We start from the raw sequence: 15,588 nt of genomic DNA, 5'->3' as shown, positions 1-15,588 counted from the left end.
CCCTCTTGTCCTGACACTCCAGGATAGTTTCTCTCCATCTTTCCTGTAGGCTCACTTCAGGTTTTGAAAAGCTGCATTTTAGGTCACCCTGAAGCCTTCTCTTCTTCAGGCTGAACAATCGCAATTCTCTCAAGATATAGGGATATAGAGTCCAAAAGTCTTGCAAGTTGGTGAGAACTGGACTCAGCTGTCAGCTGCTTATGTTTTTGCAGTATGGAGCTTTGGACACTAATATTCAATTAGAGGCATGCAAGAGTATTAAATCACTGTTTTGTGCAATATTTAGGAGTACTTTTACTTTGAACCTTAGCACTTCAAATATTGATAACTAGTAAATTTCAAATTCTTTATTCTGTTGGAGGAAACATGGCAATGCACGCAGATAGGACCATATATTCCATAGCTCTGTTTTTCTTTGAGTTATTAGCATGAATCAAATGTTAACCCTAATAATACTCAATTTACCCCACTAAAACTGGCTCTATATACCTTAAACCACCAAAATTGTTTATAAAGTGAAGTAAGAACATAAATCTGATTTGTCATGTTGGTAGAGGCAAACTATTTCAAATAATGTACTTTATGACATAGGGCTATATTTTTGCTTTTCATTATTAGAACAGTAATGATGTATTCACTATTTAAGATTGTTCTCTGCTTGTTACACAAAACAAAGGTATATATGGTCTTGGCTTTGTGTCTTTAAAGAAAAAATTAAATAAATAAATAAATGTCAAACTGAAGTGCATAAAAGGCCGCAGATGACTAAATGAGGAAAATGGGTGTTGTGTTGTGCTAATACATATGAGTTTTCAACTTCTACAAGATCATGTTTTAGCTAAATGCCAGTACCTAAAGGAATTTGTTTAGGAGCTGTGTAGGAATGCATGCTTTTCTTTTTCGTTGCTGAGAGTTGCTTTTCAAGCTCTCCTAGTAAGATATATTTAGTTTTTGAGTTTCTTCCTTCTGTCCTGTCTTCCCTCTGTCCTTCCAAGCTTAACCTTTGCAAATGCAGTGGGAAGCTCTCTGCCTGTTCATGGTCTTATGAACTTCAGGTTTTCATGCAAACTTATATCAAGGTGATGCATTTTAAAAATGCACAGTTCCTGTGGACTTTTTTTGCCTTCATCTTGTTTTTTTTTGTTTTCAGTCCTGGAAACAAATACAGAATTGGTAGTCAAAGAGAACCAAATGTTTTGATCAATCTGTTAGTGAAACAGCTGGTTTTAGTTCCCGATGCTTACAAGCTTGCAAGAATCCACCAAGAGCCTGTCTGAAGCTCTCTGCAGCAGCTTATTGGGTCATATTGCACCTAGCAGTGTTTTCCTACTCTCTAAGTGTTATTGGTGTCATTAACTTTATTCATTTAGGACACTTCTGGTGGCTTTTAATGACCTGTGTTGCATGCCAGGCATTTATAGATTTAATATACTAATTTAAATTGTTTCAGCACTAATTCTTTTTATATTCTGCATCACTGTTCTTGAGTGTTAATAATTAATTTTTTACTCAGTCACCCTAAATTTTGGCAAGGTCCTTATATTTGATAATCCTAGACTTTAAGAGGGGAAAAAGGGGTAAGCAGAGTGTTTCAAGGGAACCCCAGACAAATTACATTCAGAAATTGTATTTGAACTAAATATAAGTAAACATTGCTCATGAAAGTGAATGTTTTAGTATCTTACAGTATAGAAACTACAACTCTACCTAGTTCTTTCTGGTATGACTAAAAATACATAATAACCACCTATAGCAGGGGAAAGCCACAATGTCTTGTATTCATTATTCAGTGTTGTTAGTGTGAATGCCTTAAACTGAGACTGGATTTCTGTTCTTCTGTATTCTGTTCTGACAGTATACAAGGCAGTATTTTAAAAATATGTTTATGTTCATGGCAATTTGAATTGGTATGACTTAGCATGGCTCAGTCAAGTTTCCAGATGACAGCTTTTAGATGGTTTAAATGCACTGGGGAAAAAACCCATAAACCCACCTTGTAGAGAGTTTTTCTTTCATGCATAAGTTTTGCATACTTTAGTCAACTGTAAAGGTATTTGATCAAGGACAGTAGATGTGAAGTATCCACCTCTTAGATGCAGCCTGTTTTCTTACACTGGGACTCCTACACCTTCAGTGTAGCTGAAGCCAAATGGGTAAGAGGTGAGGTGCTGCTCCATGCAGTGTGTTTGGAAAGCAAATGTGCTTGGAGCTTTAGGCTAGGGCCAGTGTGTGACACTTGGGCTAGGGACAGTCTCTGCTTTGTCTCTTGGTGGCTGCAGAAGAGCAGCCTCTGCCTCATGGGCCACTTACCCTGGGTGCAGGGAGCCTGGACAGAAGTTGGCTCAGAAAACTGGAAAGTGTTTTGCCTCACCCCTTTCTGACCTCTGGGGTGGTTGGCTTTAGGAGGTCTCTGCTGGGCTCCTTTTTATCTCCTTACCTCAGGAAGAACTGCAGGTTCCTCACTGAGATACTTCAGACACTAAAACAGTTGGTTTCAGGCACTTGTTTACACTTACACTGGGACGTTTCCTTAAGTTGATTTAGCTCTCTATAGGAGAGCTACTGTCCTGTGTGCATTAGTGGTGTTGGCAGCAGATAAACTGTGAGGGTTCTGCTGTATCTCACAACAGCTATGCACATAATAACCTTTTCTGGCAAGAAGTTTAACAACTAAACATCTTGCATAAGAAATTTTGAATAGTACAAGGTTGAAGAAGAAAAGAGCAAATCAGACAATCCTCTTAATTACTCTCAGGAGATTGCACAGATGGTTTGTTCAGGTCAGTCAGAAAGCATGGAATTATGTTCGGTAGACTTCTGAATTTGAGAAACTGAATTTTTATTAAAAACTTGTTGGATTGAATGCCAGGCAAAAATGCTAAACTTGAGTACAGTTTTCTGTATATAATTTGTGTGTTTGTATTATGAAATTGGCCTGCTCAGCTGCTTGGCACTTTGATGGCACTTGGATTAGTTATGGAGAGAATTTAGCCTTTGGACATTATATTTCAGCAGCTGGTTTATTTAGTACATAAAACATTGCTATGTTTTGCTTGCTGAAGAGCCCACCAGTGGAATGCTGTTACATCATGAGACATAACTTCAATTAGTATCAGCTTCTAGACTGACACTTGAATTAAATATTAACATTTTCTGTCCTTTGAGTAAGTAAACAAAGGACTCTGTTTTAATCTCCCTTCTCTGCAAGGATGGATAAAAGGGAAACATGTATTTTGAACAGCAAAATAGGACAAAAGTTTGACTTCTCAGTTTTCTACCTTGATTCAGCAAGGTCAGAGAGATCTTTTATTGGCTGATGTTTTGGATACTTTTTTAATCTAAAAAGAAGTGTAACAATGGTAACCTATTTGTTTTGTTGGGGATGCTGTATACTGTGGGGTATGGGAAAAGGTTAGACTCTGTACAGGCTCTTTCACAAGGAGAATCAGGAACATGGCAGTATTTTACAACCTTTTTTTCCCCTACCAATATGTTCTGAATTAGTGGAATAAGTGTAGAGCCTCTTCACAATTTGTGTTTCACTTATTTGGCACTGTGGTGTTAAAAACCTGTTAAACTGATGTGATCTGTGACTTAAGTCTTTACACGGGTAGGACAAGTTCTGGGATCAAAGTCTATTGCTGGGGTAAGCAAACTCTGCCTTTCCAAAACAAATAGCTAAGATATGTGATGTAGTGGGAGGAGAGGTAATTATAGATTGTAAACCAGATAAAATACAAATAGGAAGGCAGATCTTTCCTGTGCTTCTCTCATGAGCATGTTTAAGGTACTTCAGACCTTTCCTCCTTGTCTTCATCAGAATGCTCTACTGTAATGAAGTGATTTTTAGTGAAGATGCTTTTTATCTGTACAGAAAAGCAGTGCTGCAGTTCCATATGTTCTGAGGCCTCCAGTTCTCAGTCCAATGCACTGGGCCTTTACTGTTTACAGCCCAGAGTCATCTTGCTCTTGTACTCTCTTGGCTCCAGGCACTGTGGAGTTCTTTGCCTGCAGACACCTGTTTTCATGTCCTAGACAGACAGACACTTGTCTATTCATGTCTCCATAAAACAGGAATGTTATCAGTCCCTTACCTGCTAAGCTGTAGAACCCAATTTCCTTACTGTAATGTGCATCCTTCAGATCTTGTAGGAACGGGAAGAGAGGACAGAATGCAAAATGTTCAGCTAATGCAAGTGGAATTAGGTTGCACATGCAGAGATGTACTCTCTGTGCACTGAGGAGTAGATGACAGAGGGCCTACAAGATAAATTTTAGATGCTGAACTGTGTTTCATGTAATTTTGAAAACTGACAGTTATACAATTCATAAAATTCTTGTTGTAAAATGTAATTTGCCTATTATGTAAAATTATTGTTCCTTTTATGTGATTGAGTGCAGAGATATTTTTATTACGCTGTTTTCTTGGCAAAAGTAATTGTCTTCTGGTGAAAATGTGTTTAGCAATACTTTGCCTTCTGAAACAAAACTTAACATTGCATATGTTTGATGCTTCGTTTGTTTTGCTAAAGCTTATTTGGAAGAGTTTTGTATTGTTTGTAAGTGCTTAAAGATTTTCTTAATTTTTTTCTTTTCAGTCATTATTTAACCTCCTGGAGTTTCGAAGACTAGTTTTGAATTTCAATCCTCCTGCAAATGCTCAAGATTTACCCCGAAACCAAAAGGTAAAATGAGAAGCTGATTTCCTCTCGTGGCTGATGAGGGCATTTCTGTCTTGTACTTGAATTTTGCACTACTCTCTAGCTCATATCAGCGTGGGTTTTAGAGGTGCCAGTTAACAGTTCTCTCAGCTTCCTGTTGTGGATCTTACGTAAATGGCATCAGCCTCTCAGCAGAATATGGGGCAGAGTGCTGAGAGAGGCAGAGCATTTCTCATGTGAGTGTAGCTTGTCTTAGCAAATGTATTTTATTCCAGTTCCCTCCCACTCATGATCTGACATTGAGCTTTCATTTATTAGCTTGTCTCTTCTGGCTTTTTCAGGTGATTAGAAGTATAAATTTTCTCATGCTTATCCTGGTACTCATATAGGATTGGGGAGAGGAAGACCTTGGCTTAGGTTTCTTGTGGCTTAAGGCTGGCAAGGGGGAATGGTCATGGAGTGGGGGACAAGACAGATCAGGTTTTCTTCCTTCATGGACCTCCTTTGAGGACAGATGCAATGACAGCCCTGTGGTTTCTATGCTACGAAATGAGAAGGAAAAAATGGAAAAGGAAGTGGCTTTATAAAGATGCTTTGTTGCCTGATTTTTAGCAGGGACTTAGAGAGCAATGAATTTTTGCATACCCCAAAATTAGAATGACTTAGGTTGAAAAGAACCTTAAAGATTAACTGCTTCCAGCCCCTGTGCAATGGACAGGTGCACCTTCCACTAGATCAGGTTGCTCAGAGCTCCATCCAAGCTGGCCTTGAACACTCCCAAGGATGGGGCATCCACAGCTTCTCTGGGTAACCTGTGCCAGGGTCTCAGCACCCTCACAGTAAACTAAAGTATTGCCTGTTGCCCCTTTCTGTCAGATTTAAAGCAGCAAGTGTGTTGTCAGCCTGTTCTTAGTTGTTTGTCCCTTCAGGATTCTTTGGAATGTTCACTATCAAAAGTAAGAGCTGTAATTAGAGAAGCAAAAGAAAACAAAGAGAAGACAGTGTCCATTTTCTAAACCTCTGGGTATGTTCCATAAAAGGGAAGTTGAATGTTCAGTCAGGCCTGGATAATTTCTCTCCTGCCATACCCCCTTCTTTCCTCACCACATTCAAAGTGCAAGAGATCACTTTTTTTGGTTGGAAAGCATATTTGCATTAGGTCATGAGATGGTGTGAAAAGAAAACATGGGTAGTGTTCCCAACACAAGGTAGGGATGGGGCAGCGTATTTTAATAAGAAAGATCAGTCATGCTTTACAAATAGTTGTACTAAATTTTTTAATGTTTATTTTTAGATTGACTTTCTGTTCAGTGTTTAATTTTTCATAGTGTAATTTGTTTCAGTAATATCCTTCAGTACTCGGAAATTCTATGTTCATTTTTCAGCATGTTAAAAGCAATTGGCATCTAAAAAGTGGTATGAAATAGCTGATAACAAGCTGTTGGCTTCATAAACATCTTGCCCAAGCATTGACACTTGCAGCCAAATGCCTTTAGCCATTCCAAAGTGCTCTCTTTTAGAAATTCTGACCATGACAGACAATAAGTTTGTGTGAAATGGTGTGACACTAGACAAATACATGAATTTGGGCAGAAATCTTGCTTTCTGCAGGCCTGCTAGAAAGAATCTCTGGCAGTAGTTTGTGTCCTCTCCTTCCTTAAGTTACATTCCAGAATGAAGTAACATTAATACTTGGTGTACTCATCTGTCTTATCTACAGCTGAAAAAGGATTGAGGAGAGTTTAGGATAAGGGATTGCTGGACTAGTTGGAATGTAGACAGATAGAAGACATAAGCATGCATGCCCCCAAATATGGTGCCTTTATTTCTTTGTAAGTGAAGACAATTAGAGGCAAATTGATTCAGAGTTGTAATATAAGTTACCAGTTGACACTAGAGAAAAAAGTAAAGCCCTGGAATTTACTTCTGACTGCTTACTTATTTTAAAACTTTTGCCTCAAGTTTTGGTTTTGTTTTTGTTTTTATTCCAATATTAACTACCATATGTGACTGACATTCTCCAGGATCAAATTTCTTTGCTAATAAAGGATATGTTTTAATAATCCCAGATTTTGAATACTTGGGTTTACATCCTGTTGTTCTTCTAGTTGGTGGGAATTAGAGTTTAATCCTGGAGTCATGACAATCTCTTGATTTAGAATTAAAGCATGTGGTTGTACTTCAGGGAATATTGCAGAGTAGGGTGTTTGTTTTTTTCCCATCAATATATTGAATCCAAATGCTAGGAATAATTTGGCATGTATCTTTTTAAACCAGAAGTCATTGGTATAAATTTTTACTTCAAAAAACCCCCAAACAAACAACAGCCCCACCCTATTTGTCTCAGCTAATGGGGCTTTGATTTTCTGGATTTGGGCATACACTTAAAATCTTCAATCTGATCTTGCTCTTTTTAATTTGAAAATGCTTTGTTTTCCTTGGTTTCTTTCTGTAGAACAAATGCAGTTCTCTGTAGTTACTGCAGCTTCCTTGCTGTCCCAGTTCTCTTGGCTCTTGCTGTCACATAAACAGACCTTTTTGCTGTACACACTGAGACCAGCTAAATATTTGGCCTCAGTGATATCTTCAGGAAACATTTTATTATCAGAGGAAAGGGGTTACTGTGCTCCAGGTTAGCACATCCTTCCACCTGTTCTGATATTATTGTAATATTATCATTATCTCACTCTCCTGGCAAACTGATTTGCCATAGTGAATGTTTGCCATGTATTAAATATGTAGACTACTTTAAAAGCATTTATAATAATAAGTTATTCTGACATGTATTAAGAAATTATTTATGCAGGCATGATAAAATGGAGAATTTCTTAGATTATGAAATTTCCATACAGTGCTTAGTTAAAAACGTATTTTCATCTTTTTTTTGTGTTGGTGCATGTACAGGATGCTTTAGAGGTGACAGCTGTACTGTGATCACTTTATCAGTTCTTGGTTTTGATGTGCAAGTCCTTTTGTGGAACTCAATACCTTATCTTAGGGATTGGCCCACGTTATTTTGAAGATTTTACGTTTTTTTCTGGTCAAGCATTATGTCTAATGCGTTAAATTGAGCTTTTTCAAAAGCAGCAAGTACTTCCCTAGTTTTAGAGAACTTTGGTAGCCTTTGCAGATATTTGTTCTGAGTAATCCTACTTATATTGGTAGGCAGTTGTTCAAGCTAAGGCTACAAGTACAGCTAAAACTCAGCCAAAGTTGTAGTGTAAATTTGGGTAATGCAGTAATGTACTATGTACATTATAATGATGCCTATGTACTTCAGATTTAATAAAAAGAGTATTCTGTGGTAAATAATTTATTTTTATATGAACTGTCACTGGTATTGAAGCATCTTTATAAAATGTATCTAAAAATTGAAATTCCATTTATTTTAATAGAACACTTCAAGAAATCAGCAAGAAAAATACAACTTTTGCAGTTTGTTTCTCTCATTTATTGTTATATTGTGCTTTAAGTATCAAAATGGGAGACTGTTTTGTTCTTGAATTAGGATGATTTGATGCTGAATTAGGGTGGCACTTGAAGTGTAGCCTTTTCTGTGAACAGTGTTTATCACTTGCAGGTATTTTGCAAGGTGGACTAGAAGACCAAGTTAAATTCAGATATTTACATGACTAGAAGTGTCTCCTAGGTATTATGTGGAACACATGGAATTCACTGTGCACTTTTGAAATCTGATGTAAACCATATTTTACATACAAAAAGCTTTATGCCTCCTGGATTGACACAGGAGTGACTAAACAAGTCTGCTGTCTGATGAGCATGTGAAATAGTTTGTCATCAAGTAATTCCAGTTTGACCAGTATCAGACATCTGTGCTGTCTTTGAATGATGCTTTGTTCTAAATACAAGTGGATATTACACAGGGTTTAATTTCACAAGTATTTGCCAACTATCTACTCAGGAGTAGATATCCAGTCGCCACAGCATTGGTAACCTGTGATTTAATCTTTGGTATTTGTGTTTCAGTTTATTTGTTTTTCATCATGCAGGCAGAAAGGGTTTCTTCTCTTCTGGAAACCAGCAAAAGAATGCCATAGTCACATGAGCTGTACTACAAAATTGGGTTGGAAGGAGAGCAGGCTATTTCACTTGTGTCAAGAGACATAATAAAGGTTAATGTAGACCTTAGAAGTTTAGTCTTCAGTAAAAAGTAAGCTTAAAAAAGGTGCTGAGTAGTGTGTAGGCTCACAAGAAATTCTTCTAGAGGTACAGAGGAATACTGATTTCAATAAAAGAATGCATATTGTTGCAGGGTGTTACTTAGGGCTTTGTAAGTCTCGAGAGAAACATTTCTGTCCTAAATGCAGCTCTGCTTGTCCAGTTATCAATGCCGTCCCACTTCAAGACAATCTAGATATGATTTCAGGGAACCTCTGATTTAGGAAAAGGAATTTTCTTCCCAGAGAACTGCATTATTTTGTAACATTGGCAAGTAAAAGGCACGCAGCATTACCTTGGTAGTACTGCAAGTAACCTTCTATATTATTATGACATTACTCAGGTTATTGGGTAACATTTCTATTCAGTAGATTTCTGTTATCACTTTGTTAAATATTTTTATTCTTCACATACAGGAGCATAGGAATCTGCCTTTCATGCGTGAATTGAGGTACCTGTTTGCACTTCTAGTTGGTTCAAAGAGAAAATATGTTGATCCATCAAGAGCAGTTGAAATCCTTAAAGATGCTTTTAAATCAAATGATTCCCAACAGGTAAATTGCAAGTATTTTCAATCAATTTTATGCATGTTTTTTTTTTATAGTTATATTGTTATAGGAAATACTTACCATAGACAACAGAATTTCAAAATGTCCAGAGAAAAGCAACTTCTAATTATCACAGTCTTTCAACTTACGTGATTTCTGGTTACATTTATTAGAAAGATAAAGTGAAAAAAAAAAAAATTTCAGACAATGGGACTATTTTATTCAATACACTTTCTTCCTATTATTTTAGAAATGGACTAATAGTGCAACATTATTGCTTTTAGGATTTAGTTTAGCTTCTGAGTCTGGGGGTTTTTGAAAGGGAAACACTGTTCCGATCTAACAGTACACCCAGGGCTGTACTGTTAATGTACAATGACATTATATTGCTTGTTTAGATACTGGTTTGGAAGATCTAAATGTTCATATTGAGCATTATTACCCATATCTTAATGTGCATATTCTGCTTTTTTTTTTGAGAAATACTCTGTTTCTTCAGATGCTTTGTTTCATAACATGAGGTTATGTGGCTGAGGTGTTTAATTACAATAGCACACTGAATTTAGTGCTCGATGAAAGTAATATTAGTCACCACTTGCTAGATACCAAAGGGTTTGAACAATGGGATTCAAGAGATGCCTTTGGACTAGCGTGGTGTGAAAGCTGAGCCCAAGTAACAAGGATCACAGGACAGTGTCACTGCTGAGGAATACCAGAGCCACTCATAAAAAAAACAATCATGGCATAGTCTTAGACATTGTGTGATTCTGGAACACTGATGGAGGGGGAAGGGAATTCTGCTAAACTGGTCTTGTAAGGTGACACTTTGTTGTGGTCTGTTACATATGTGTACTGATCACTTTATTTTTTAACAGCAAGACGTTAGTGAATTCACACACAAATTATTAGATTGGCTAGAAGATGCCTTCCAAATTAAAGCTGAAGAAGAGAGGTAAGATTTTTTTTTTCCTAGCTCTGCATGTTTAGATGAGAGAAAAGCAAACCAAATGACCAAAAATCCAATTCTCCATATGGCTGAAAAAATCTTAACTGTAGCTTGTTTTAGTTCAAGGTGATTTTTTCCATACACATGAATACTTTCGAGTTTTATCCATTTTTTATTTTTTTTATACTTTCACCCTCTTATTTAATGTTAGAAATCTAGCTCCATGAAGTCCAGAGTATATAAAGAGTAAAGTAAAGAGGTATTTTGTAGATAGTCAATTAGGCTTTATTATTTAATGCCATTTTGCTTTTTGGTCCTGTAGTTAAAAAGTTTGGTCCTGTCTTAAAATGAAACGCTTCTGAAAATTAGTTTTAAGAATAAACTTTTCCCTGCAAATATCTGAGTCATTGTTATTGTCATTAGAGGAAAGTACAAAAATAAATTAACAGTAAAATGGGCATCATTTCTATCATGAATTCGGAATAGTCTGTCTGTAGTTTTATAAATCAAAGGTTGAGCTTTGACTTGGATTTTTTTTTGCATTAACACAGCTCCTGTTCTTTTAGGGATGGAGAGAAACCAAAGAACCCAATGGTGGAGTTGTTTTATGGGCGATTTCTAGCAGTAGGTGTACTTGAAGGTATGTATCAGAATTTATTGGACTTCTCTGGTCATGTGTGATCTGTGCTTGTCCAAGCACACAGGTGACTGATGCATTTTTAGGATTTTAGCTACTTCTGCGGAAGCAGAAATGGAGAAAACACATATATAAATTTGTCTGTGACAAATGGTTGGTCAGGTATGAGACTGAGGAGAAATGCAGTGAGCTGCAGGGATCCACAAAGACTGTTTTCATAACCTTCAGGAGCTGAGTGTATGTTCCCAGTGCAGCAGAAGCTGGAGTGAGATGCTGAGGGAAGATGCTTGGAAGAAATTATTGGGGCACTGTTGCCACTTACTAACAGTGTACAGAAGGCAAGATACTCTATTTCACTGAGCTGTTCTCTCATGCTCCCTCTGATTCATTTAATGCAATTTAAAATGCAGTTATGGCATTTCCTTATGCACGATTTCTTATATGGAAAACTCACTCTCCTGAAAGTACAGTTTGTTGGAAAACAAGTCAGTGGAAACCTGCTCAAGGGCAGTGTTGGAGCGAGTGCTGAGGAGGAAGAGACTGTACAAGTTCTCTTTACCTTATTTGTATGTAATTAGTAGATCTGCAGAATTGTACTGTTCTCTATTCCCAAAAGGCCATCAAAGTATTTTTGAGTCATTTTAATGTTGGTGATTCTGCCTCCCATCCAAATGAATGACTTTTGCATTTGAATGAAGCAGGTGTAGTCTTTTAAGTGGCTTCCAGGTTATTCTGTGACCTTCTGTTTCTAATGAGTTGTTGTCAGATTTTAGAACCATTCTGCAGATTTCTTGCTAGTAGCATTCTTGCTTCTTTATATTTAGCAACTTTCATCCCTTACATTCTCATTTTAACAGAGGAGATATGTAAAAATCAAACAAATGAAAAGATTCTAGGAGATGCAAGACTTTAGGTTGAAATAATTGAATTTCTAGCTTGAAATCACTTGTCCCCCATATTTCTCCTCATTTTTGCCCTTACATTTTTATACAGTGTTACCAAATTATAATCTTGTTTTCAGGACAGAAATGAATGTTCTTTTGTGGCTTATTTTTGCAAAATGTACTTATACAAAGGGCTCTTTCATGCCAGTAATTCCACTGACTTTGCTGATACAGTATGCATTTGTATTATGAAGCTCCTATTTGCAGGGGAGGACTTTGATTTATATGTGTAAAACTTCCCATACATCTGTGGTGCCAAGGAATTTTGAGTTTTGCTTATTACCAAAGGATGCTAAAAACCAAAAATGGTCTGAAGAGGAAAATACAGTAATTTTCAATATTGCTTGACCAACATTTTTGAATAAATTGTCTTTTGACATAATTAAATTGTTCAATAAGAAAATGTGGTCGTTGTTCAGTAGAACAGATCAATTGACCTAGGATTGATAGGGTTTTTTTCAAGGTAAATTTTTATTCGAAAACATTAACTGTTTGATTTTTTCATGTGAAGGTAAAAAATTTGAAAACACAGAAATGTTTGGCCAGTATCCACTACAGGTTAATGGCTTTAAAGATCTGCATGAGTGCCTAGAAGCTGCAATGATTGAAGGGGAAATTGAATCTCTCCATTCAGAAAACTCTGCAAAGTCTGGTCAGGAGGTGAGTTAAGTGCTCCTGTAGTGCCCTTTGTTTTTCTTTGGGTTTCATGTCTGGTTTTTATGGTTCATGGCACCTGCTGTATGGATGGGAATCCCCATTGCCTGTAAAGGCTGAGCTACTTTCTCTTTACACTGTTCAGCTGTTCATGTTTCATCACAGTTATTTTAAAGATGTGAAATCTTAGGAGGTTTTTTCCTACTTACATGAAAAGTTCAGGTGTAATTTCTTTCTTGATGTCAATCTTTTGCAGTAATACAATTCTGCTTCCTTTAATCATATCAAAGTACACACAAGGTTTAATTGTGAAGCCTAGTGACACAAACTGAAATCATCCTCCAATCTGAAGTTCTGGTACCAATTCTGTGTTTTACAACAAATGTTTTATGGCATCTCTTCTACAATCATATTTCCTGAAGTGTAATTTGAAGAAAACAAACTGTCATAAATTTCTTGGTGCAATCCCAAGTTTAATTTCTCTATGCAAGGTGAAACCTTGTATGTACCTACTACAAGAGCATAACTGTTCATCTCATGAACTAAAGGTTGTCTTGCAGTTATAGCCTGTGTGTATACATGCATAAAATGCCAGTTCTGTTATAAATGCTTGACTAGAAATGTCAGACTTGGGTGTTGTGGGCTTTTTTGTTTTGGTTTTGAGGCTTTTTTAACTTGTAATATTGGGAAACAGGGAAACAGCAAGATAGTGATGTACAGATCTATACTGTTAAGCTTTGAATTCTGTGAAATTGTCAGCATTGCTTCTTAGCATGTGGAAATACAAGTGAAATAGTCATGTGACAGATTGACAGTGGTGGAAAAGCAAGAAAAATAATGTGTCAAGTCCTACTCTAGAAAAAACATTGCTTCATTATGGCTAGGGCCAGGTAAATTGGTTATGTTTCCCTGAAATAGTCCATAGTGATGTTGCTTTTTTTGGTAGCTGTGTTTAAATATAATGCCTGATAGATGTTACGGTACATTGGAAGGTTTGAAAGTACTAAAGAACACTGAATTTCTTGTAGCTTTAACATGGTCTGTCTCAACTGAACAAAGACTTCAAGTAACTTTTCTCTGAGTTGATTGATATTAAAGCTTAAAGAGAATAATAATGTGGTACGCAAATATGTTGAAAGATCCTCAAAGTAACATTCTGGGTTTTTTTTCTTTTTTCCTACCATTGACTGTAATGGGGTATTTAGCTTGACTATTATTAGTATTATTATTAGTATTGTTATCATGATACCTAAAAGCCTCAGTTACAGAGCAGGGTGTCAGCTAGTGAGCTAATGTAGGAACAGAAAAAGGAGATATTCTCTGTCCTGAGGAACTTAAATCCTGCTTCAAGAGAATTTTAGCCACGAGCACAGGAAGAAAAGGCTGTTTGCCAGTTATTATATGAAAAGACTATTCAAGACATTTGGCTGGGTAGGAGAGCTTGAAGTGAGCTCTGAGTCAAATGCCATATCTGGGCTATGGCACTGATGACAAATGTGTCTATGGTGTCTCAGCAATCAGAGAAACTTCAGGTGGTGGTTAGACACCCAAAACTTACTTAAATGGGTAGACTGTGGTCGTTATGTGTGCAAATGGAGAGGAGAAAAAAAGATCTTCAGTGCTGGATTTGTATTGTAGTTGAGAAACAACATATGTAAAAAAAGAAATGAGGACTATGGATAGACCTCTGCTGAGTAGTCAAAGACAAATGGTGATGATAGCAAGATGATTAGAGACATGAGTAGAAGCTTTAAGCTGTTGGTATGGAGGAAATGTCAAACACTCACTGATCCTGTTTCAGAGGGGATCATTAGAAGCTTTGAATGTTGCTAGGTGAATGAAAGGATCAGGAAGTTGAGTCTGAGAGAACTGTAGCAGGAAGATCACTTGCTAACAGTGTAAACAGCCCTTTCAATATCATTGAGGGGTTAAGGGAACAGAACAGTTGGCAAGGTAGGTAGGTTCAAGCATGAGCCGACTTCTGTATGAGCAAAATAAATGTGAGTGGAATAAGTATTTCTGCCTCCTCTGGCTGAACACAGATAGCAAAGCTCTTATGCAGCATGGACAACAAATAGTCTGTGTTTATGTTGAAGGGAGAGAGTGGTAGCATTGGAAAACTTACACTGACCCACTCTAAAACCAGTTTCTGTCATAACTGTGTCAGTCTGCAGGTATTGTATCATTATTACTGAATTTCTGCTATTGGAAGGCATTAATTTTGGGGATTTCTGTTTCTTCATCCAGCACTGGTTCACAGAGCTTCCTCCTGTCTTAACTTTTGAGCTATCAAGATTTGAGTTTAATCAGGCTTTGGGGAGACCAGAGAAGATACACAACAAATTAGAATTTCCTCCAATTTTGTATCTAGACAGGTACGGTATAATATCAACAAAATTCTAGTGTGGATAAAAAATAAACCTTGTAAGTTTGCTAAAGTTGATGATGTGTCTTATGCTCACTTGAATCACACTAAATTTATGTTCTGTTTACTCACGTTAGAGTTTCCATGGGTTTCATCTGTTTCAGAAAATACACACAGATCACAATTTAAGACATACTGCTGCTTTGTGTCAAAAACCTGCTTCCACTTTCATTTATTGCTAGGTACTTGTGTACATAGTCAAAGTACTCTGAAAAATCACACCATTTGTGTTTCCCTTTGGGAAACAGGGGACAAGTTGGATATTTTGTGATGTTCCAGATACTCTTCAAACATGCAGTCAGTTCTCAGCACGAGTACATGCAGCTTCTCTGTAGACCAAAAATACCAGGATGGCTTTCAGTTAGCTTCTGAAAGGTATTTGTGAACCTAAATAATGAAACAGGAATATTGCTCTGGGGTTGCCACTTAAACTACTTAATTTAGAACATCTCTAATAGTGGCTTCCTAATACATGTTTGTCATCCACAGTATCAACAGAGCTTTTGGGAAACAGAGCTGGGGAAAAAGCATCTTATGAAAGTTTTGGAAGGGAAGGCTCATTTTCTTCTCAGTTCTGTTTTAGTGCTGAGTATG

General features: G+C 36.9%; 1 protein-coding gene across 4 annotated transcripts in view; it reads left to right on the top strand.

Annotated features, from left to right (window-relative positions):
* The window catches only part of USP25 (ubiquitin specific peptidase 25), an 87,757-nt gene that overhangs the window by 43,973 nt on the left and 28,196 nt on the right, over positions 1-15,588 (top strand). For 2 of the 4 annotated variants that reach the window (XM_041480218.1, XM_041480216.1), the window contains exons 6-11: positions 4,599-4,685; positions 9,257-9,394; positions 10,264-10,340; positions 10,901-10,974; positions 12,427-12,575; positions 14,817-14,944. In XM_041480218.1, the coding sequence (XP_041336152.1) occupies positions 4,599-4,685; positions 9,257-9,394; positions 10,264-10,340; positions 10,901-10,974; positions 12,427-12,575; positions 14,817-14,944 (653 nt within the window). Of the gene's footprint in view, positions 1-4,598; positions 4,686-9,256; positions 9,395-10,263; positions 10,341-10,885; positions 10,975-12,426; positions 12,576-14,816; positions 14,945-15,588 lie in introns of all 4 variants that reach the window. The other 2 variants (XM_041480217.1, XM_041480215.1) reach the window with 1 other exon arrangement.

The sequence above is a fragment of the Pyrgilauda ruficollis genome, unplaced genomic scaffold (assembly GCF_017590135.1).
Source record: "Pyrgilauda ruficollis isolate IOZ18807 unplaced genomic scaffold, ASM1759013v1 scaffold50, whole genome shotgun sequence".
In the NCBI taxonomy this organism is placed as follows: domain Eukaryota; kingdom Metazoa; phylum Chordata; class Aves; order Passeriformes; family Passeridae; genus Pyrgilauda; species Pyrgilauda ruficollis.
The sequence above is the reverse complement of the archived record's forward strand: the minus strand, read 5'-3'. Positions and strand labels throughout refer to the sequence as shown.